This window comes from Cetorhinus maximus, chromosome 26 (genome assembly GCF_964194155.1).
Source record: "Cetorhinus maximus chromosome 26, sCetMax3.hap1.1, whole genome shotgun sequence".
NCBI classification, from domain to species: Eukaryota; Metazoa; Chordata; class Chondrichthyes; order Lamniformes; family Cetorhinidae; genus Cetorhinus; species Cetorhinus maximus.
The window spans coordinates 8,567,595-8,592,773 of record NC_135904.1 but is presented as its reverse complement, the minus strand read 5'-3'; the positions used below and the strand labels follow the sequence as shown (position 1 = coordinate 8,592,773).

The 25,179-nt window shown below is 45.5% G+C and overlaps 1 protein-coding gene across 1 annotated transcript in view; it reads right to left on the bottom strand.

The window, feature by feature from the left end:
- itga11a (integrin, alpha 11a) overlaps positions 1-22,342 on the bottom strand; it is a 138,670-nt gene extending 116,328 nt beyond the window's left edge. Inside the window, exons 1-2 of the mRNA XM_078530067.1 lie at positions 22,053-22,342; positions 4,520-4,631 (exon numbers count right to left, since the gene is read on the bottom strand). Coding sequence (XP_078386193.1) covers positions 4,520-4,631; positions 22,053-22,143 — 203 coding nt within the window. The 5' untranslated portion in view covers positions 22,144-22,342. The remainder of the gene's footprint in view (positions 1-4,519; positions 4,632-22,052) is intronic.
- Between the last annotated feature and the right edge of the window lie 2,837 nt (positions 22,343-25,179).

Below are 25,179 nucleotides of genomic sequence, written 5' to 3'. Positions count from 1 at the left end.
TCTGTTTTCACAGGACAGGGGGTGAACCCTCAGGTCGGTTTTGGTACTCAGCCTTGGTTTTAAGGGACATTCTTCTCTCCAGAAGGTGCATTAGCCAGAGATTAACTCTACCGTCCAGAACAGTATTCATCCAAAATTCTCTTTCTGGTATTTTAAATACCTTCCAAAAGACACAGATTATTCTTAAATATTCATATTTGAGTCTTGAGCCTTTGCTTCTGAAGCACTCTGAGGAATGATAAGAAATATACATTCCTCTTTTCCAAGCTGCATTATGAGCACCGGCCCCTCAAAGATTTGCCTCAATAATTTTGGTTTTAAAACAAACTGTCACAGCTAAATTTTTGCCCGTTGAACAGGCAGGCGAGCATTTCAATGCTACGAATTCAGGCTCAGTGTGGCAACAGATGTCTTTTTTTGTTTTATTGGACAGTCCCCAACTCGGGTTTCCTTTCAGTGATTTGCATTTCAAACCAGACAGTCGACTGTGTTTAGGGACGGTGCAGTTCAGATTATGGCCAGAAACCTGTAAAGTACCAAAGCAGAAGGACTGTGTTCCTCATCAAATCCCAAGCACTTGGGAAAGAATTTGGCTCCACACATCATCCTTTCCAAGCAGCAGGTGTATCATTTCAAGTTTAAAAAAATTGACCAGTAAATTAATGGCTGTGCTGAATGAATGTAAATCTCAGTAACATCACATTTAAACTGAAAGATTTAAGGTCCATAAGGCTTCCTTTCTGGTGATCAGGGAACACTGAACTGACCAACACCAACTAACTTTGCTTCTCTCTCTTTGCCTTTAGAGAAACCCATCTCCTTGTGCACCCATCACCCGGACTTCCTCTTTCTACCTGGTAACCACAATGTTGAAAAAATTGAATGCTTCAGACTTGGGACATTTTAGTATCTGATTTTAAAATTCTCACCCTTGTTTACCAACCCCTCTGGGGCTGCCTTGTCTCTTTAACTTCCTCCAGTCCTACAACCATGCAAGATCTCTGCACCCCTCCAATTCTGACCTCTTGCACATCCTTGATTGTCATCGTTCCATCATTGGTAACCATGCTTTTCAGCTAAACTATGGAATTCCCTCCCTCATCCTCTCCACCTCTCTAACTCTCTTTCCTCTTCTCAGATGTTATTTAAAACCTGTCTCTTTGACCAAGATCTTGGTCACTTGTCCTCAAATATCTTGAGGTTTGGTGTCAAATTTTGTTTTAATAACACTCGTCTGAAGCACATTTGGGCATTTTGTTATGTGCTATATAAACAACAGTTTTTATTGTTGTTGGTGTAAAACCTGTTGAGTTCCTTATATGCTTGAGGTGCACCTTACAATACTAATCTGTTTTTTCAACTGAGCAAGGATAATTCACCATAAATCAATTAATCCTGAGGTTAAGTCATACGGACTAGAAATGTTAACTCTGTTTCTCTCTCCACAGATGCTGTCAGACCTGCTGAGTTTTTCCAGCATTTTCTGTTTTTAATTTCACGTTTCCAGCATCTGCAGTATTTTGCTTTCCTCGGTTATTTGGAACCTGCTTCGAATTTCCTCCTTCATAGTCCATCCGTAAAGTTTTGAACGAATTAAACTGAAGACAGTGATATAATCATATTAGTCATTTAACTAATCCATGCTATGGGTCAACTATTTAGGACAATGATATGTCATGAAAAAATGGGTATGGGAGGCTCATGTGGAGCATAACCACCAGCATGGCCTGTTCCTGAGCTGTAAATCTGATGTAATACTATGCAATCAATGGTCTTCTCTGAGCTGTTAATCCCACCAAATGTGATAATTATTCTTGCCCACGATCTGTGGAGTGTCAATTTCTGCTATATTGGTTCCAAACCAAGACAACTGCTGCAAGGGGAGCTAATCTTTTCATGCCAATCTACCCCTATAGACTACCTAGCAATGCTGGTTACAGTTTGGCACTGGTTCAAGAGGCCCATTTAATCACGTAGGAAATGTAGATAAGGGGAAGAATTCAAAAGACCAACCCTCTAATTGAAACCCCAACACTTAATCACTGAACCACTAACTCTTGGAGTTGGCCAGGAATAGCTTTTAAAATTTAACTTAAGCTATTCACCTTCTCTCAAGAGTCGAAATAAATGCGGTCGAATCCATGAGCACAAAAACTGCACAGGGTCTGTTGGAAGGATTAGGTTTGATGAGCCAACTAGCCTAGTCTCAATCCACAATTCGTTGGATTTTTCTGTCAAGTACACCTGCCAAGAAAGCAGCTTCTGTATTTTGGCTAAACTTCTCTGTAGTTAATCAGGAGCTGTTTATTAGCTAACACATGCCTGACATTGGCAGGAGCTATTGGCAAGCATGGTTCATTGCTTAGGTCCAACGTAAGTCCTGGAGAGGAGAGACCATCCCATTTTTGTTACCAAAGGTCAGTGCAAGGGTTCAGACCAGATTTTCCTTCAAACTCTGAGTGATGTTCCTCGAGTGGCTTACGAAACAAAGAGTGAAATTTACCTCTTTATGTCCATTATGGTTGAGCGATGTTAGTATTGAGGCCTGGTCACTTTACATTTCAGGATGCGCACTTCAAGGTTAGAGATAGGCTGGGGGGGCAGTGGGAGGGTTGGGGGGGAGTGGGATAAAAGGATATTATAGTGGGTTTTTGGTGAAAAGGAAAAGTCAGCAGGATGCAAAATGGGGGGATGGTCAATCCCGTTCTGCCCATTACACGGCTTCTGCCAACGTTGAAAGCTTTACCCAACATGTTTAGATGTGCTGCAAAGTTCCCTCCTCCTTGTCCTCATAAGGTCCTCTATCCTCAACCTCAGCAGCACAGCTCCCCTCCTGCCCCAGTAGAGATGTTTCCATTTCCCTCAACATTCGTGTGGCCTAAGAATGAAAGAAATAGGATCCTATTTCAAAGCTCGAGAGGGAGTACAGCTCCTGGAGTCTGTTCCACCATTCAATAAGATCATGATCATCTACCTCAACTCTCCTTTCCCATCCTATCCCCATATCCTCCTCAAAGCCAATCAGCTGCTTTTCACTTGTGCGCAATGAAAGTGGACAATGGTTGCGCTAAGGGCTTGACATTGACCTTTTACCCCCTAGAAGCTGGATTCACCCCTTTGCAGATACCAATTTAACACAAAATTGGTGCAGTTTTGTGTTATCAATCTGTAGGTTAAGGGGGGGTGGGGGGGGGTGGTCTCAGTGACGAGTAGAAACAGGAAACTTTCAGCTCATCCACCCAGGCTCGAGAGACTAGTGTCTAGCCGTCGATGCACCCATTGTCCTCATGTACTGTGCACAATTGAGAAGCTGCCGATTGTTTGTCGAAAAGGAGCTGTCTTTGGATGGTATTACAGAATAGTACAGTATCTATGACACAGAACAAATATTTTTTGCCACTGGGAAGAAGCAAAAGCTGCCAATTCCGCCAGTCATCACTGGCAGCATATACACATGACATGAAACCCACCAAGGATTCTGAAGAGCAAGGCCTTTGCGTTAATTCAGTTTGCTAACTTCTCAAAGGAGCAGCTAGTAATCACAACTCATCAACATATCCAATTTGTCCGTCTACTTAAGAACAAACGAACTAGGACCAGGATTAGGCCGCTCAGCCCTTCAAGCCTGCTCCACATTCAATAAGATCATGGGTGATCTGACTGTAACCTCCCGCCTACCCCAATAACCTTTCACCCCCCGTTAATCAAGAATCTATCTAGCTCTGCCTTAAAAATATTAAAAGGCTCTGCTTCCACCGCCTTTTGAGGAAGAGAGTTCCAAAGACTCACGACCCTCTGAGAGAAAAAATTTCTCCTCATCTCTGTCCTAAATGAATGACACCTTATTTTTAAACAGTGACCCCTAGTTCTAGATTCTCCCACAAGAGGAAACATCCTCTCCACATCCACTCTGTCAAGACCCCTCAGGATCTTAAACATTTTGATCAAGTGGCCTCTTACTCTTCTAAACTCCAGTTGGTACAAGCCTAACCTGCCCAACCTTTCCTCATAAGAAAACTCACCCATTCCTGATATTAGCCTAGTAAACCTTTTCTCAACTGCTTCTAAAGCATTTACATCTTTTCTTAAATAAGGAGACCAATACTGCACACAGTACCTGGTCTCACCAGTGCCCTGTATGACTGAAGCATAACCTCCCTACTTTTGTATTCAATTCCCCTCACAATAAATGATAACATTCTATTAACTTTCCTAATTACTTGCTGTACCTGCATACTAACCTTTTGTGATTCATGCACTAGGACACCCAGATCCCTCTGAATCTCAGATCTCTGCAATCTCTCACTATTTAGATAATATGCTTATTTTTTTATTCTTCCTGCCAAAATGGACAATTTCACATTTGACCACATTGTACTCCATTTGCCAGGTCTTTGCCCTTTCACTTAACCCATTCACTTACTTCCAATCTTTGCTATTCCCTTTTCTCTATGACAGTATATTTAATGCCATTTGACAACTTATCATAGATATCAATATAAGGGTTCCTTGTTCTTACCATTTCTGTCCATTTGCTTCATGCTGTTGCACTGTGTACCCAAACTGTGCATCTGCTGACCCCCTGATGATTTTTGGCCACTTGGTGCCGATGTTAAATGAGTCACATGGAACTGTTGGATGTAAGAAGCACAATATTAGTGTTCACCATCTTCTACATGACCGGCCCTAAATCACTCCCAAAAATAATTTGCAAGCATGCGAATGAGGCAAGCCATATCTTGCTAAGTTTAAACCTGGAGTGGAGAAGCACATAAAACACTGAGGTGAGATACTAGCTGGTCATGGGGTGAGATACTGGGTGGGTGCAGGGTGGGATACCAGGTGGGCGCAGGGTGGGATACCGGGTGGGCGCAGGGTGGGATACCGGGTGGGCGCAGGGTGGGATACTGGGTGGGCGCAGGGTGGGATACCGGGTGGGTGCAGGGTGGGATACCGGGTGGGCGCAGGGTGGGATAGCGGCTGGGCGCAGGGTGGGATAGCGGCTGGAGGCAGGGTGGGATACCGGGCGGGCACAGGGTGGGATAGTGGCTGGGCGCAGGGTGGGATACTGGGTGGGCGCAGGGTGGGATACTGGGTGGGCAAAGGGTGGGAAACGGGGTTGACACAGGGTGGGATAGCAGCTGGGCGCAGGGTGTGATACTGGGTGGGCGCGGGGTGGGATACTGGGTGGGCGCAGAGTGGGATAGTGGGTGGGCGCAGGGTGGGATACTGGGTGGGCGCAGGGTGGGATGGTGGCTGGGCGCAGGGTGGGATACTGGGTGGGCACAGGGTGGGATACTGGGTGGGTGCAGGGTGGGATACTGGGTGGGCACAGGGTGGGATACTGGGTGGGCGCAGGGTGGGATACTGGGTGGGCGCAGAGTGGGATACTGGGTGGGCGCAGGGTGGGATAGCAGCTGGGCGCAGGGTGGGATAGCGGCTGGAGGCAGAGTGGGATACTGGGTGGGTGCAGGGTGGGATACTGGGTGGGCGCAGGGTGGGATACTGGGTGGGTGCAGGGTGGGATAGCGGCTGGAGGCAGGGTGGGATACTGGGTGGGTGCAGGGTGGGATACTGGGTGGGTGCAGAGTGGGATACTGGGTGGGTGCAGGGTGGGATACTGGGTGGGCGCAGGGTGGGATACTGGGTGGGCGCCGGGTGGGATACTGGGTGGGCGCAGGGTGGGATACTGGGTGGGCACAGGGTGGGATACTGGATGGGCGCAGGGTGGGATACTGGGTGGGTGCAGGGTGGGATAGTGGCTGGGCGCAGGGTGGGATACTGGGTGGGCACAGGGTGGGACAGTGGCTGGAGGCAGGGTGGGATAGCAGCTGGGCGCAGGGTGGGATACTGGGTGGGCGCAGGGTGGGATACTGGGTGGGCGCAGGGTGGGATACTGGGTGGGCGCAGGGTGGGATACTGGGTGGGGGCTGGGTGGGATACTGGATGGGCACAGGGTGGGATACTGGGTGGGCGCAGGGTGAGATAGCAGCTGGGCGCAGGGTGGGATACTGGATGGGCACAGGGTGGGATACTGGGTGGGCGCAGGGTGGTATACTGGGTGGGCGCAGGGTGGGATACTGGGTGGCCACAGGGTGGGATACTGGGTGGCCACAGGGTGGGATACTGGGTGGCCACAGGGTGGGATACTGGCTGGAGTTAGGGTGAGATATTGGCTGGAGTTAGTGTGAGATATTGGCTGGAGTTAGAGTGAGATATTGGCTGGAGTTAGGGTGAGATATTGGCTGGAGTTAGGGTGAGATATTGGCTGGAGTTAGGGTGAGATATTGGCTGGACACAGGGTAAGATACTGGCTTAAGTTCCAAGAGTTCTTTTGCTGCCATGAAAATTCATTAAATTTATGACTTCAATAATTTGAAACACAGATGTCAATGGGAAAAATGGAATTTAAATATTAGACAGGTAGAAACCCCAATGCAAACTAAACACAATAATTCCCTGGCAGCTGTTTCCAGAGTTAAATAAATAACTTTGACAGACAAGCAGTAGTTTTATGAGTGAATGAGCCCCATTGAAAGACCAGAACATCTGAGGGTAAGTTTCATTTACCCTGCCCGTCCTAGCAAGCTACTCTTATGATGCTTACAAGAACGCGCCTGGTCAGTCATTAACATTGAGGCTATGGTAGCAATTTTTAACAGTAAGGAATCTCAAAATATAACCCAGGGAGGCCACTATTGGGCATCACTGTCTTACCTTATCTACTTGCTGGCCCTCATTGACACCATCTAAAGATATTAGAGTCAGCTTCCAAACGTACCCTGATACCCAACTGCCTCTGCCTCTCTGATACTGCGAAGACTACAACTATCATCACCGATTCCATAACCTTGCCACCAACTTCATTCCCCTCAACAGCCACCGTCTCATAAGGACACAAGGGCAAGCTGACACAGACTCTTTTTAATCTCACTGCTCTGTTCAATGCTGAACTGAGTTTCCAACACAGATGCTCCTCATACTGGGGCTGGTAGCAGGGTGGGAATGTTACTGGACTCCATGGTCTGGAGACAAGAGTTCAAATCCCACCAGGCACTGGGGAAAATTTAAATTTGATCAATAAATCTGGAATAAAATACTAGTCTCATCAATAATGAACTTTAAACTACCAGATTGTCATGAAAACCCATCTCATTAATGCCTTTCAGGGAAGGATATCTGCCATCCTTACAGGGTCTGACCTACATACGACTTGAGACCCACAGCAGTGGTTGACTCTTAATTGCCCAATTGTATCAAGCCACTCCAGATGTGGGGGTACCTATAGAACATAGACTGCAGCAGTTCAAGAGGGTGGTTCAATGGCAATAAGGGATGGGCAATAAATACAGGCCTGGTCAGCAACACTCATATTCCAAGAATAAATATAAAAAAATGCTCCATTGCAAACACTGCCTACTTCCACATCAGTAACATCACCTTCTTTTGCTCAGTACATCTATCACTGAAGCCATCACCCCTGCCTTTTGTCACCTGTCGGCTTGACTGTTTCAATGCTCTGCTGGCTGCTTTTCCATTTTCTAACCTCCAGAAAGTTCAGCTCATCCAAAAAGGTGTTTGTCAAATCCCACTTTGCCCACTCATCAACCTGGTTATTGACTCCTGATCCACCAAAGTTTTAAATTTTCATTTCGTATTTTCATATCTGAATGCCTTCATGGCCTTATACCTTCATATCTCTGTAGCCTCATCTCCAACTCTCCCCCCACCATACCCCGTGCACTCTCCATTAACTGAGTCTGACCTTTTTGTCTATTGACTCGCTCCTTTTCCCCACAATTGCTGGTCCTTGTCTTCAGCTGCCTGGCCGCATTCTGAGGAATCCTTTTCTCAAACTGCTTCACCTTCCTCTTCTCCTTAAAGACCTTCACTAAAACCCACCTCTTTGACCAAGCCTTTCGTCATCCCTCCTAATATCTCCTTCTTTAGCTCAGTCTCCACGTTTTGCCTGCTTTTGTCTCTCTACAGCATCGTGGGATGTTTTCCTATATTAATTACAACTTATAAATCCAAGCTGCCATCATAATTAATATTTGTTTTAATGTTAATAATTAAATTATTGGTGAGGCCATTTGTTATGCTCAGAATGGAGGCATGTGTTCTCATTGTATGTAGGTCAGATTACATTCCATATGACAGGCCTCGTATATCATGTTCAGTTAAAGAGTGTTAGTTGTTATAACATACTGCAAGTTAGGATTATATCAGAATCAAATCTCATAATCAAACTGTGAAGACGTGAATTTGATATGAGCATATTCTAAACAAAAATATAGCTGACAGTCATTTCCTGTCTACTGTTTTGAGTAATGGTAAAGAATTGAAAATCACAATTAAAGTTCGGACAGATGACAAGTTGGGGCCTTCTCAAAACATGTTTCCTAATATCACTGAAACGTCACAAATAACAGATTTGCAGGTTGCCAACAGGGTAAGTAGACCAAAAGGAATATCATGAGCAGGACCAGGACTGTATATCTTCCTGGGTGACTGCTTTGCAGAACACCTTCGGTCTGTCTGCAAGCATGACCCAGACCTCGCTGTCGCTTGCCATTTCAACACTCCACCCTGCTCTCATGCCCACATGTCTGTCCTTGGCCTGCTGCATTGTTCCAGTGAAGCTCAACGCAAGCTGGAGGAACAGCACCTCATCTTCCGACTAGGCACTTTACAGCCTTCCGGACTGAATATTGAGTTCAACAATTTTAGATCATGAACTCTCTCCTCCATCCCCACCCCCTTTCCGATCCCCCTTTTTTTCCCAATAATTTATATAGATTTTTCTTTTCCCACCTATTTCCATTATTTTTAAATGTATTTCCATCCATTATATTATCTCTACCTTTTAGCCTATTTCGATCCCTTCCCTTCACCCCACCCCCACTAGGGCTATCTGTACCTTGCTTGTCCTGCTTTCTACCCTTAATTAGCACATTCCTTAGATAATATCATCACCTTCAACACCTCTTTGTCCTTTTGTCTATGACATCTTTTGGCTATCTCGACCTATCACTGGCCCTCTATCCAGCTCTACTTGTCCCACCCCTTCCTTAAACCAGCTTATATTTCACCTCTTTTCTATTTTTCCTTGGTTCTGTTGAAGAGTCATACGGACTCGAAACGTTAACTGTGTTCCTCTCCGCAGATGCTGTCAGACCTGCTGAGTTTTTCCAGGTATTTTTGTTTTGTATATCTTCCTGTTTTATTAGGATGGATAAGAAAGGAAGGGAAGAAGATAACTGAAGATTTACAGGGTGTGTAATTCAAAAGTTTAATGCAGTGTGAGACTTGTTGAGTTGGCTTACTTAGGCCATTACATGATAAAATCCTGTGCTGTAGCATTTGTCTGTCTGCTGGCTTCTTGCCTTTTCTCCAATAGTCACTTCCATTAAAAAGATGTCATTTTAATTTTTGAAAAGGTGCCCTGCGTGAAGGTAAATGGAATTTTCCTTCATAGTTCATGGTTTGCTGGTAATCCAACTTGACAGGGTTAAGGAAAAACATTTTCTCTTTAATTTTTTTGGAGGGACAGCCAGTTCATCCCAGAAGTACTGGATTAACTGAAGTAGTGACTTGGTGCTGGGCTCTCTCCAGCTAGACAGCACTCCAATCCAAACCCAAACTAGATAAACAAATCCCCATTCCACACTGCAATGTGCTGCTAGCCTCACTGAATTGAACTGTGCTATCATTTTCTAAAACTTATCGTTCATTTCTTGGCTTATTCCATTCCTCCAGCTCCCCTTTCCTACATTGTATGAATTTAACTGGATTGCTCTGCAGCGAGCTGGCATGGATGCAATGGGCCGAATGGTCTCCTTCCATGCCTTAATGACTCTGCGACCCAAAGAATTTCAAACAGCAGCAAATAAAAGCTGAAAGGAGGAATTAAATCAAAGTCACAATTCTCAAATGACACATCAAAAACCTTCAATCAGATCGTCACAGACCCCAGTACCTAAAACACAGTCTAATCAGGTTTGTGCAAGTTCATTGATGCTGAGCAGGAAATCGTTAGTCGTGTTGACATCTTATGATGTGCTCAGCTGGCTAACAGGCAATTCACCTGTGAACAGTGTGACATGCCTGGTCACAGGCCAAAACTGATCCGAAGTGTGCTCGCCTCCCACGCACACACTTTCGCTTTCACACGCGCTCCAACAGACACAAACTCACACACTCTTACTCTCAAGCACGTTCACACACTGGGATTTTAATTTTATTTTTATCTTTCAATTGTCAGTGTCAGATTGCCAGCCAACTCTGCAGCTCAACTGTTCAGTTTGAACCAGATGATTTGGCCAACATACAGGCCACTTCCAGATACACTCCATAGCAGCAGTAGGTGGCACATGAACAGATAACTAAAGACTAGACATTGACTCATGGTACCATTCCCAGGATGATACAACACCTTCAGGAGAGGAGGAACAGGGAAAGAAAGACTTGCATTTGCATAGCACCTTTATATAGCATCCCAAAGTGCTTTACAGCCAATTAACTACTTTTGAAGTGCAATCACTGTAGGAAATGTGGCAGGTAATTTGCATACACTATCACATTACTAATTGTGAGAGCTTAATGACCAGATAACCTGTTTTAGTGATGTTAGTTGAGGGACACATATTAACCAAGACACTGAGGAGAACTCCCGGGTGCTTTTTTGAAATAGTGCTGTGAAATCTTTTATGTGCATCTGAGAGATCTCTGATTTTTAAAGTCTCATCCAAAAGATGGGGCACTTCTGACAGTGCAGCATTCCCTTAGTACTGCACTGGGAGTGTCAGAATAGATTTTATGCTCAAGTCTTTGGAAAGGGACTTGAACCCATTAACTTTAGGCTCAGATGGAAGAGTGGTACCAAGTTGCTGACACCAAAGTGAAAGGAGTTTTATAATGCTTAAATGTAACAACATTGCTTCTTGGGGATGAATCCACGATGAATAAGAGCGACAGGCCAGGAGAGTATCAGAATGATGCTTGTCCAGTCAGCGGGTCCGCTGACTCTTTGGAAGTCTTGTCCAGTGTGTGCTTGAGCAGTTATGCATAGTTTGATTGGAATGATTCTCACACGGGTTCTGGGAGTGCCAGCCTGAATGAGCTGTTGTTGCAGAAACAGAGAGTGAAAAAGTGCAACAGTTTTCTGAGACTGTCACTGGGATAAGGAAGTCGGAGCGAGCAGCCAGGAAGTCAGTTCTATGACATTGGTCTCCCAGACAGTTAAAGCCAACGAGAGTATGAATATTGTTGAGCATTTTATCAAATGCAGTGTAAATTTAAGCAGACAAAAGTGAGATTTGAAGCACATCAATACTGGGTAAAAAAAAAATAGAGAGCTAACATCATGCTCCTCCAGCAGATTTCTATTTCTATTTAATTTGTATTTTAAAGGCAAACTGGACTGAAATTTCTCCTCAATAGTTTTAGCAAAGCAATAAATGTTGACAGATGGATTTTATCTCCTGTATCTTTTGGTTTTCATAAAGAAACTTTCCACCATAGCAGATAAAACTACCACCTCACTTGCGCCACACAGGTTACATCAGTGTTACAAATAAACCAGCACATTATAGTCAGAAACACCAAAAGAACAACAACTTGCATTAATATGGCATCTTTCACACGGTAGACTGTCCCAAAACACTCCACAGGAGCATCACCGAGCCACATTAGGAGACGTTAGTTGACCAAAAGCTTTGTCAAAGAGGCAGGTTTAAAGGAACGACTTAAAGGAGGAGAAAGGAATGGAGAGGCAGAGTGGTTTAGGGAGAGTATTCCAGAACTTATACCCTTGGCAGCTGAAGGCACGGCCACCGGTGGTGGAGCAATAGAAATCGAGGATGCTCAGGAGGCCAGAATTGGGGGAGTCCAAAAGTCCTGGAGGGTTGTAGGGCTGAAAGAGGCTACAGAGATAGGGAGAGATGCAGGAAGGATTTGAACATGAATACTGAGGCGCTGCCAGTACTGGGAGCCAATGTAGGTCAGTGACCACAGGAATGATGGCTGAGTGGAACTTAGTGCAAGTTAGTATCCGAGCAGCAGAGTTTTGGATGAAACTGTTTCAGGCAGCCACTGACAGCTCCTCTAGCTGTTGGTCTGCAGTTTTGATTTGGTGTTTGGACAGATTTATCTTAAGTCTTCTTCATGAGCCTCTGTAATCCGTGTGGCAAAGGTGCTCCCACAGTGCTATTAGCGCATGAGTTTCAGGATTGTGGCCCACTAATGGCTTATCTCTCATCAGTTATCCAGTCAGTCTTGTGATTTAAGAGACGTTTATCAGATTTCTCTGCTGACCAGGGTATGGTTATACTGCTCCTGGACTATTAATTTAAAATAACTGAGGAAGCCAAATTCTTCTGATATTACTTGGAATCCCTGGCTTTCTCCCAGCATTCTAGGGAAACCGCGTTCTGTGATTCCATCTTTTTTTTTTTCCAATGAAAGTCACAAACAAGTGGCCTTGGTTTTCCTCTCTTCCACTCCGGCTTCCGTCTGCACCTTCTCAGGGCACACCACTGGATTCCACAGCCCCCAACAGAGTTGAGTCACACAGGATTTATGAACAAAAGTTGAACGCACTTGGAGAAAAGTCACTTTCTGATTTGGTTACCTTCACTTCCAGCAGCTGAGACTCTCAACCTGCCTTGTATTGGGATTCATGTTGGATCTTGAGCCAACTCCAACTGTGCACACCCCAACATGCTCCCTTTGCTAACTCCTTTCTTTCCCCCGCAAAGAACAATTAAGGACTGGAACAACCTCCCACAAACCTTAATCCCCATCCCCACTAAGGACTCATTTAAGGAAAATCTGATTGATGTTTTTTTAATCAATGCAACCATCGACTATACTTGTTCTGCACCTCCTGTGAAAATGCCCCAGTGAAAGACTGCGGAGGGAAACCTTACCAAGTGCCAAGTAAGAAGGAGAGCAATTTGCTGTAGAAATGGCACATCAGGATTTTTGGATGGGACGCGAAACTCAGGTGGGCACAAACGTTTCCACGGCAACATTTGAAGAAGAGTGAGGGAGTTCTCCTGGGGGTCCGTGCCAATAATTATCCCTGAACCAGCATCACTAAAACAGATTACCTGGTAATGATCTCATTGCTTTTAGTGGGATCTTGCTTTGCATAAATTGGCTGCTGTGTTTTCCTACATTACAACAGTGACTACTCTTCAAAAGTACTTCATCAGCTGTAAAGTGCTTTGGGACATCCTGAGGTCATGAAAAGTGTCACATAAATGCCAGCCCTGCCTTTATCTCAGGTGATTCTAATGGTTGGGAAAGTGTCGCTGCTTTGGTGTTTAATGATGGGACCCCTGCCCGTCCTCCTAATAAATGGGGCTGTACAGAGACCAGCCAATGACCAGTGTCCAATTTACCAATTGTCCAACTGTCCAATGACCAGTGTGACTTTAGGCAAATTAAAAAGGCCTCAATGCCTCTCAAGCTGAGTTGATATTTTGAACTAATTATGAATTAAGTTAATCAGAGTGAGATTTATTAGGCCTTTCACAGCCTGTTCAGAGTATATCCCAAACCACAGCCTGCACACACCACATCCCTTTCTCATTAAATGGGTTCGTTTTGTGTTTGCTGCAGAGCCACTTTACATCTCATTCCAATTCACCCTCAGCATGTGTCACATTCTTAAGCGTTCGTGAGCAAGAAATTTGCCCAATTTATTTTTGTTAAACAGATACATTTTCCAAAGAAAATGGCCCTTTTGGGCATAATCCAGTGGGTTTGCCAAATACAGGGAATGGGTGAAGGGAATAGTATAGATTCATTTAAGAGGTCTCCAGACAAGCATATGAGAGAGTGGGGAATAGAGGGTTATGATGGCAGGTTTAGGTGAGGATAGATGAGGGGAGGCTACAGTGGAGCATAAATGCCAGCATGGACTTATTGGGTTGAATGGCCTGTTTCTGTGCTGTATATCCTATGTAATCCTATGACGTGACTGTGCAGTCACCAAACCATGGGCCAGCTCATTCAACTACATAAGGGGCGGGTATGAAAATGGTATGGATAAACCCTTACCCTTCCTCAGGTCTGGAAATTCCCGGAGGAAAGGGGGTAGTCCAGTTCCGGATGGGTGATTGCATTATCTGGTAAATGTGGGCGTACGTACAGTGGGAAGAGGTTGTGGGACCCACTGAGTTCACATTCTGCAGTGCGTAACCAAATCACATGGCTTGTGCATAAAGAAATGCCTTCGTTTATAAAATACCACTTCACACTGAGGAAACATCTCAAATCTTTTCACAAAGTACTTGCGGAATACTGTGACTGCTACAAGGCTACATAAACACGATGGGGAAACATTTTACATCTGGTCCTTTCCCCTGAATGGTATAGCATTTTTCAAAACTAATTCACAGGGTGTGGATGCCGCTGGCTTTCTTGAACCGCTGCAGTCCATGTGGAGCAGATAGACCCACAGTGCCGTTCGAGAAGGAGTTCCAGGATTTTGACCCAGTGACAGTGAAGGAACGGCGATATATTCCCAAGTCAGGATGGTGAGTGGCTTGGAGGGGAACTTCCAGGTGGTGGTGCTCCCATCTATCTGCTGCCCTTTTTCTTCTAGATGGTAGTGATCATGGGTTTGGAAGGTGCTGCCTAAGGAGCCTAGGTGAGTTGCTGCAGTGCATCTTGTAGATGGTACACACTGCTGCCACTGTGCGTCAGTGTTGGAGAGAGTGAATGTTTAATGAGTAAATGGACACAAGTGTACTGCAGGTACAAGAATGGCCTGCCAAGATTACCCAACTCACTCAGTGCTGGTCACTGGCCAAGAACAGGTGGGTTGCAGCACTGAGGTCCTGGCTCACCACTACCTGAAAGGCAGGTGAATTTTAATGATAATGAAGAAAACTATGGACCATTAAGAAACTGCTGCTTGTTCTCATTCTGCAGCAGGTGTGAAGTTGACGTGAAAAGAAAGAAAGACTTGCATTTATATATCGTCTTCCATGACATCATGATGTCCCAAAGTGCTTTACAGTGAATGAATTACTTTTGATGTGTAGTCACTGCGGTAATGTCAAAAACACAGCACCCAATGTGTGCACAGTAAGCTACCACAAACAGCAATGTGGTAATGGCCAGATAATCCTTATTTCTTATGTTGCCTGAGGGCTAAATGACCAGGACAATGGGGAGAGCCCCTCTGCTCTTCTTCAGAATAGCACAATGGGATCTTTAACATCCACCTGAGAGGATAGGCAAAGACACGGTTTAACATCTCATCCAAAAGGCAGCACATGCAAGCCCGCCACCTGCAAGTTCCCCTCCAAGCCACTCACCATCCTGACTTGGAAATATATCGGCCGTACCTTCACTGTCGCTGGGTCAAAATCCTGGAACTCCCTCCCTAACAGCACAGTGGGTGTACCTACACCACGTGGACTGCAACATGGTTCAAGAAGGCAGCTCACCACCACCTTCTCAAGGGCAATTAGGGTTGGGCAATAAATGCTGGCCTATAGCCAGCGACGCCCACACCCCATGAACTAATTAAAAATAACATCAGACGACGCAGCACTCCATCAGCACGGCACCGCAATATCATTGCCTGTTTTTGTGCTGAAGTTTCAGCAGCAGGAGCTGAATCCGTGAGCATCTGACTCAGAGGTGAGAGCGCTACCACTGAGCCACAGTTAACAATCGAAGTGATTGTGAGGCTACCCTGGGGAGAGGTGGGGGAGGGCTGGTTCCACACAATGTGCCAGTATTCTCTTTGAGTGAGTGGAGTTAATACCACAGAGTATACGTGAGGTGCCAAACTCCAACTGTTTCACAAGGAAATAAAATGACTGCAAATAATTTGTTTGGAATTTAAAAATTCTAACTATTTTGGCTATGCTCTTAAACTGGCCCTGCGGACAGGGAAGCCAGACAGGCAGGGAGAGGTGGCTAAAATGAGGTGAGCCACTTACCCCCACTGATCCCGCTGTCTTCCCGCTGTAACCCAACATTAACCAGCTCTTTTGAACGGGCAAAGAGGAAACTCACATGAAGGGAGTGAAGTGTGACTTTATGCGGATAGGGTCTACTTATGTCATTGGGGCCCAATTCCCAATTTCAGCCTGAGACCTGGGTGGGGAGTGTCAGCCTCCCTGTCAGGCAGGCCTATTGGGGACCACAAGAGGCTCAAGAGACATGTTTTGAAGTTATATTTCCAGTTTCTTTGTCAGCTACGAGGAGCAGGCTTGTGCCTGGATTCCACCACTCCCCTCCTGATTGTGGCCACGAGATCTCCGAACACAACCCATGATCGCTCCAACCGGCTTCTCCCCACCAATTCCCGACCCCTTCCAACATCCTTCCCCCCTCCCAATATCCTTCTCGCTCTCCCAATCCTTCCACAGCCAACCATATAGAAAATACCAACAACAACTTACATTTATAAAGCACCTTTAACATAACAAAGTGCTTCACAGGAACATTATAAAACATAATATGACACTGAGCCACATAAGGCTCTATTAAGGCAGGTGGGCAAAAGCTTGGTCAAAGAGACAGGTTTTAAGGGGCATCTTAAAGAAGGAAAGTGAGGCAGAGAGACAGAGAAGGTTAGGGAGAGAATTCCAGAGGTTAGGGCCCAGGTCGCTGAAGGCACAGCTGCCGATGATGGAGGAGTTAAAATTGATGATACTTAAGAGGTCAGAATTAGAGGAGGGCGGACATCTTAAAGGGTTGTAGGGTTCGAGGAGATTACAGAGAAAGGAAGGGCTGAGTCCATGGAGGGATTGAAGTCAAGGAAAAGAATTATAAAATCAAGGCATTGTCTGATTGTGAGCCAAAGTAAGTTGGCGAGCACAAGGGTGATAGCAGAAGGTGATTTGGTGTAAGTTAAGACATGGGTGGGAGAGTTTTGGGTGAGAACAAGTTTACAGAGGGTTTAATGTGGGGATCCAGCCAGGAGAGCATTGGAATAGCCCAGTCTAGGGATATAAAAAAGGCATGGGTGAGGGTTTCAGCAGCAGATGAGCTGAGGGACAAAGTCAAGTGATGTAATGGAGGTGGAAGTAGTGGTCTTAATGATGGTGCAAATATGAGGTCCGTCTGTTATCATCGTTGTGGGTCTTAGCTTGTGTTGTCCTTGGTCGGGGTTGAAAGAGATTGCTGGAGGCAAGGCTGCTGATAAGCTTTACATTTTATTAAACATTCTTCTAACTATATACAGGACAAGGCTTCACGCAGAATCATCTCTCAGTAGGCTCTGTTGTGGCCTTACATCACTGATGATGTAGACTGTCTCTTCACATATTTAATATTAACCTTTTGCACTACCTCTCCCCCACCGCCAAGTTCCTGACTCCAATCAATATATTATTTACATTATTTTACAGCCAGAAGCTCATCTCTGGGACCAAAAATATGATCCCAAAGTAGCAAAGAGACTTTGTAATAAAGGAGGTCAGAGAGGAAAGGAACAATCCCAGCGTTCCTGAAGCACTGACACTGCAACTGTGAATGTGTTTCAAAACACTTGAGAAGGTGGATGGGGTAGTTATGATTCAAATTCATTAAAATAAACTTAAATGTCAGCTCTGTTCTGTGTACCTGTTGTGAGCTTTCGGGGTGTGGGGTTTGCTGCAGCCTGCGATGGATCTATTGCCCAAAGATTACATTAGACGCACCATGTTAACACCGGTATAGTCGCTATGAATTGTGAACTATGATTGTGGGTGCCTACACTGGCCAAACCGACCAATGTGCAACCTGCTCATCACACAAGAAGAACCATATTGTCAAAATAGAGACCCAAAACAGGCCAACAGTGGACCGAGACACAGATAGTTCTGGATTGCATGTCCAGAAGATGCCAGTTAAAGCTTTATCTCCTCGGTGGCACACAGCGAAATGGGTCTTGCTCAATTTGACAACAGGGAAACCATGCTAAATTCCCGGGCCTTTGTCGGAAGTGAGCTGAGGGCTTTAAAACTAACCTGTAAATGCTTTCAGCTCGTGTCAGCTCAGTAATTCAAAAGCACAGGCGATGTGTGAACATGTTCGCCAACTTTCGGCAGCTGCTGGTGGTGTACCACTGGCAGATCTGGACCATTCACGATTACCTGCAACCCCTTCTAGCCTGGGACGATGGCGCTTTGGACATGGGACCAGGGGGCAAAGTTGCTGAGATAGCTACAGATCTCTGGCAGTCGATTCTTTCAAGCCTGCTTCAGAGTGGCTGCAATTAAACTGCAGTGGGTGCATTACTCAAGCCGTGGGTTGTTACCAGGAGAATGTGAGGAAAGAGCTTTACTCAGAGGTTACAAGAGCACACAGCACTTTGCCATGGAGGCATAGGCATTGTATCATTTAAAGGAAAATCAGATAAACATTTGAAGCTAAGAATGGTGCAGCAGGAGCAATGGGATTAGTTTTGGATTGTGTTAGCAAGGAGCTGGTACAGACTCAATGGGCCAAATGGCCACCTTCAGTGCTGTAAGCCTCTATGGAAACTACCTCCTGTCTCTTCCCTAAATGTGAATCAGACAACTCCATACTCAGATTATACTGTGACAATATGAAGTCAAAACTGACCTGTTATTGATTGTAAAATGTGTCATATAAGTGAGCTGTAAATCTCTCTAAGGCCATGGTTTCAACCAGTGTGCTCGATCTCTAAGATGTTTCTTGAATGATTGAGGAACCTGATTCACAATTGATGATGCGCGTGGGTAAATGACGACACAGATGACGTCTCAGAGCACTCCCACACTCCAGATGTGGAAAGGCACCTTAGGGCTGAGAAGTCAGTAGAATATGCCATGGCAACCCATTCTGATATCGACGCTGTCTTTAACTTCAGCCTTTCCTGTGGGGCGTTTTACTAAAGGGACATTTGGATTAGAGCCTGAGGTCGATGTTGATGCCTCAGTGAATCATGCTGGGTGCTCAGTAGCTAGGAAATGGTGAGCCAGATAATCAGGTCATCTGTTTTAACGATGTTGGTTGAGAGATAAATATTGGCCGGGGCGCCAGGAGAACTCGTGGTTCCGGCTCTCGCTCAGCCCAGAGATAAAGCAGTTCCATGCAGGGATGGAAACCTAAACAGAAAAAGAACTCTGCCCTCAGAGTATTATTCAAGAGACAGCTGGCAGTACTCTCTGCAATATCTTATTCCCGAGAGTTAGGTTTAAAGGCAGTGTCCATGTGATCCAATAGGCTACTTTATTCCTGCTCCCCAACCTCCACTCTTGGAATCACTGATCCCAGCACTTTTTAAACAGGATGTCACACCGGACTCTGCTACAACAGCTGTTCAAGCGACGAGAGACCAGCTTTTGGAGTTAGTCTACAGGTCAGATCACAGACCAGGTTAGACTGGTATCCAAGACTCAATTGATGGCACTCTCATCCTTGAATCAGAAGATGGGTTCAAGTCCCACTCCAGAGACTTGAGTACATAATCCAGGCTGATACCCCAGTGTAGTACAATACTGAAGGAGTGCTACACTGTCAGAAGTGCTATCTTTCAGATGAAACATTGAACTGAGGCTCCACCTCAGGTGGATATAAAACATTCCACGGCATTATTTTGAAGTATGGCAGGGGAGTTCTTCCCGGTACCCTGGCCAAAGTTTATCCCTCAACCAATGTTGTGGGAGCTTGCTGTGCACGAATTGACTTCTTTACAACAGTTACTGTACTTCAAAATAAAACACTTAATTGGCTGTAAAAAGCTTTGGGACACCCTGAGATTGTATAAGGCACTATATGTAAAATCTTTCTTTTACTGCCCCTTAGATGCACAATTCCAAAACGATCAGTGTGGGTAGTAATACAATTCACCGAAGACTTTGAATGCAAATCTTTCTTTTTATTCTCTCTTTTACCTTTGGTGCCTTGACAATTCTGTTAAACATTGTCAGTTTGCTCCTATTCATCCCATGTGTTTAACTCATGGATTACTGAGTCTGCCATATTATCCCCTGGCCCTTCACCTAAGTGGTGATTTTTCACCCATGCACCTTGACAATGACAATGAGCTATGCATCCATGGGAGCCATCGCCTATGAGTCGAGTTTTCCCATCGCTGTCACACCTCCAGTTTTCAATTAGATTGTAACCAGGAGTCCAAACTCTGCTCAGCATAGGCCAGGGAGGCTGGGTCACATTGGCAGCTGGGATCAGGCAGCTTAGCAGAGGTCTGAGACAGGGTGACCAACTGTCCTGTATGTATTTTAAGGGATTGTCGCTTATTTTGACTGTTTGTCCCATGTCTCTTAAGGGAGGCCTGTTTCTAGGGCTTCCTGTGGGAGACAGATCCTGGGACCCCCCCCAGCGTGAGTTTGAATGATCTCAGTGGGACCTCAGCCATCATGGTGTCAGTAGCCCTCACCCCAACCCCCCTCATGTTGAAACTCCCCTGCCCCCCTCCACCCCACAACCCTGTCCAATGCTCGAATTGTTCCTTAATTTACTTCATAAGAGTTGGTCACTCTGATCGGGGATCAAACTTGGGATCTTCCTGACCTGCACCACTGAACCCAGTTTTTAAAATAAATATTAGAAAAAGACACAGTCTCCCAGGGCAGGATTTCAAGCCCCCATGGGTGGGTGGCACCCGACCCGATAAGGCGTAAAATCGTACACGATGAGGCTGGGCAAGCGTCTAGACGTCATCGCGCACTTGTGCGATATTTCGGTCGGTGGGTGTGCGCGAGAGTCAGCAGCGCGTCTGCCGACGATTGAGAGGCCTACGAAGGCCCTTAATCAATTAATGTAAACCTATTTCCTGCTGCCCGTCCAACCTTATGGGTTGGCAGGTGGGTGGATCAGCCAGGCGGCCTTTTGATTTTTTTTTAGCAATCTTCATCCACGGGCAGGATGAGGTTTTCACAATTAAATAAAAAAATAAATATAAATTTTGGAGCAGAGTTTTTATTCTGTCGATGTTATTGCGAGTGAGTCCCATGTCGGGACGTTTTTTTTAAGGGTTTTAAAACCTTTCATTTTGGAGTTAAAATCGTCCAGCCCTCTGAGGCAGCCCCCTGCCTTCAGCGAGCTTTCAGTGCCCGCTCCCCCTGCGCACGGGCAGACTGTGGCGCTTGCCCTCCTCCTGACCCCTTCGGCGCGCCTTTCACGCTGACTGGCCGTTAATTGGTCAGGCAGCATGAAATCACGGCCAGGGGCCAATCATGGGCAGCGGACTGTTTCCTGGCCGCTTCCCTGGCCCGCCCACCGCACCCACCCAACAACCCGAAAAATCCTGCCCTCTGTTCTTTGTTGTGCTGTGGAGGTCGTTTCTAATAACTCAAACTCAACGCAGAGCTTCTAACTTCCTGCCCCATTGATTAACTCCTATAGGCATAAATTAAAGAGCACACCTAGACTGCTATTTACAGAGTATCTCTCACTGTATATGCAGCAACGGGAATCTAGAGAAGAGAGAACAGTTCTGTATGTTGGTCTTATGAGTTGAGAGCCTTTAAAAGCCAAAAAGAAAAGCCAGGGACTGTTCCTTTAAAAATGGTCCCACCAAACCTAACACTATAATAACATAATCCAGCCTCCTGGAAAAGTCTTCCAGTAGCCACATATGCGAATGCCTTAATAGTGACAAGAGACGCACCACGTTTACTGGTGCTCCCTGAAGTGTGTGCTGCATACGCCACTGCAGTTAAAACGCTCTCTCCCCCCACTTTGGAATTTGGAATTACTTAATGAACGAAAGACTGTCAATTTGAGCAAGCGAGGGAGAGGGACACGCAAAGAATACGTTAATTCGCCAACTTCAGAAAAGTTCTGCATGTTGTTTTTTACTTGTTCTATTTTTCCACTTTTATGTAAAACTTGGCTGACTTCAATGCAATTTCCCTATAGGAAACCAGGCTAATCAGAACCTTGCATTTCTCTCTCCCCCTCTCTCTTTCTCTCTCTCTTCACTAGCAAGTACACAGGTCCTTCCCTACAGCTAATAAATCGATTTGTTTTAAAAAGTCTATTTTTTCAGGGAGACTGTTCGCTGCTCTACACCATCAATCCCTGGAAAATACCTTTCCCCTTCTTACCTGGCACCAGAGTAAAGATCCACAAAACAAAGGCACATCTGTACAGATCCATGCGTATAGGAATGTTCAAAGTCCAATTGCTGAATCCCATGCTGCTACTGCCACCGATCTACACTTGAAGAGGTTTCTTTCTCTCTCTGACTCTCAACCACTGTCACTGTGGGAGGTAGAAGGGTTCTTGTAGGAGTGTCTCTAGGATTAGGAGGTCTTGAGGCTGCAGAGAGATTTGTAGATTAGGGACCGTGTTTCCTCCCCTTCCCCTGGTCCCTCACATTCAGCAGAAGCTCAGTGTTTTGAAGCAGCAGCAGCCAGTGGCTGGAATTAAGGAGCAATGAATTGAGCGCTTATTGCTTGCCTGCATGTGATGTCAACGAAATGGAGAGGAGGGGAAACCAGACACTGGCTGTGCACTAACACTCAGAAACCATTAGCTTTCCTCTGTGCGCTTCACCACAGTGTCACAATTTAACGTGACAGCTTGGAGGAAATAATAAACAGCAACCAGGAAAAATTAAAGGCACATGGTCTTTCAATGCCAACATATTACCTTTATTATAACTGACTAAAGCACACGGGAAAAAAGTTTTAGCTGAATTCCTTTTAAGAAGTAAAAGTTACTGTTTACATTTTTTCTGAAGATGCTAAAAAATTTAGATATTCCAAAACGATGCATTGTTCTCCCTTACCCAGTGCGTAGCTATTGACCTTGGCCAGCTGTTGACCACTCAAGTTGAGTCTGGCAGAGGTCTACCTGCCCCATGCCCTAAACACTCCCCTGCACACACACCCCCACCATTTCTCCCCTCCTTTCTGCAGGGCAGCTGCTTAGTCTTATTTGGTGCTTCTGTTGGACAGCCCAGACCGGTTTGACATAGGTTCTAAGGAGATTTGTGTGGTGAGATTGTACTTTACCAAATCAAAACCAAAAATGCTGCAAATACTCAGCAGGTCAGGCAGCAACTGTGGAGAGGGAAACAGAGTTAGCGTTTCAGATTGGTAACCTTTCGCCGGGTCAGGTTAACCCTGTTTCTCTCTCTACAGATGCTGCCTGACCTGCTGAGTGTTTCCAGCATTTTCTGTTTTTATTTCAGATTTCCAGCATCCATAGTATTTTGCTTTTGTATTTTACCAACTTGCTCTGCCAATGTCTGCCATTTATTTTTTGAACAGTCACTTGCTAGTACAGAACTTGAATATTGCTGAAAAAACAGATGTGCTGCCAAGATTTTACCTCTTGCACTCATCAGGTCAAAATCACAAGAATACCAAATTTCAAAGGGAACAGGAAATTTACACTGCACGAGAAAATGGTAGTAATTGGTTGGCAAGTGGACGCAGATTGGTTGAAGTATTGCTGCATTCTCCTTGGCAATGCCTCGACCAATCAGAGTCCACTTGCCAACCAATCAGCATCCTTTTCTCATGCAGTATAAATTTATTGTCCCCTTCGAAATTTGGTATTCTTGAGGTTCTGTCCTGATGAGTGTAGGACAAAAAGCTCCAACAGCGTGTCTCTTTTCTCAGAATTGCTTATTTTTTTTTGGTGAATTTTGCATCAGGGCGTCAGTAATGGGACCATTTATTTCCCCCAGTCTCAGCCTTAAGACAGGTCAGATGTGAACTAAAGTTCCGCATCCTCTACCCCTATAATGTTTTGTACCTCCAATTTCAAAATGAAGGGGAGACTTTGCATTTTTATAGCGCCTTTCATGATGTAAGGATGTCCCAAAACCCTTTAGAACCAATTAAGTACTTCTGACTGTTTGAACTTAAGTACGATGTATTGTAGGAAATGCAGGGATAATGATGTTTAGTGATGTTGGTTGAGGGGTAAATTTTGACCAGGACTCTGAGGAGAACTCCTCTGCTCATCTTTGAACTAGTGCCACGGGGTCTTTTACTTTTTGTCAGCTGTGACTCGTTGGTAGCACTCTCGCCTCTGAATCAGCAGGTTGTGCAACAAGTCTTAGTCCAGAGACATTAGCGCAAAAGTCTAAGCTGACCTTCTTGTGCAGTACTGGGGGAGTGCAGCACTGTTGGAGGTGCCGTCTTTTGGATGAGAAGCAAAACCAAAGCCCTGTCTGTTGTCAGACGAAGGGCTGCGTTTGCTGCCAAAGCCATGCATGCGCAGTTGTACTTTTTTACTCCGTGACACTATTGCGAGCGATGGAGTAGGCAGCAGCCAGAAGCAGAATTGCTTATCAAGCAGCCATTAAAGACGGTGATTAAAAAAGCCCTAGCTTCCCTGAGTCAGTAGGGAGGAGGGGACGAAGGAGCTGGGGATCGAGATGGGGAGGAAGGGAAGGCTTCTGATCCACCCGGTACTGGTTGCAATTCCAGATTACAACCTCCGTACCCCGCGTTTGCAATGCCTGAGTTGGATCTTATCCCAGATGCTGAAGCTGTTCACTCAGCTTCTGAGCCCTGCGGTGGGCTAGCAGCTGGGGTGCAGCCTCCCCCACAGTTTCTGAATCTCCTGCTCCAGAGCCTTTTCCCTTTAACCCGGGTCTGTCACCAGGAAGAAGCCCTGGAGTTGCAAACGCGGGACATGGAGATTGTAATCCGGAATTGCAGCCATCACCAGGTGCATCAGAAGCCACCCCTCCCTCTCAATGCCCACCTCCAGAAACTGGGGGGAGGCTGTGCCCCAACTAGGTGAATGGCTTCAGGGCCTGAATACGATCGAACCGGCACTGTGTCACCTTCAACTGATATCATTGGTTTTCTGCGCATGTGCAGACGGGTATCAACGGCCATCTTGTGCGGCCATCTTGTGTTGGCAGGAGACACAGTGCAGGCGAGTGCAACAAATCCTATGGCATTACCTCAAAGAAAAGCAAGGGAGTTATTCCCAATTTTCCGCCCAACAGTTATCCCTCAACCGACATCACTAAAGCAGATTATCTGGTCATTATCACATTGTTGTTTGTGGGAGCTTGCTGTGCGCAAACTGGCTGTTGTGTTTCCTACATCACAACAGTGACTACACTTCAAAATTAATTAATTGGCTGTAAAGCTCATCGGAATGTCCTGAGATCATGAAAGGCTCCAGATGTAAATCCTTCTTGAGACCCGATAAGGTTTTTGGTTAATTCTCTTAACTCTTTCTTTCCTACTGGCTGTGATT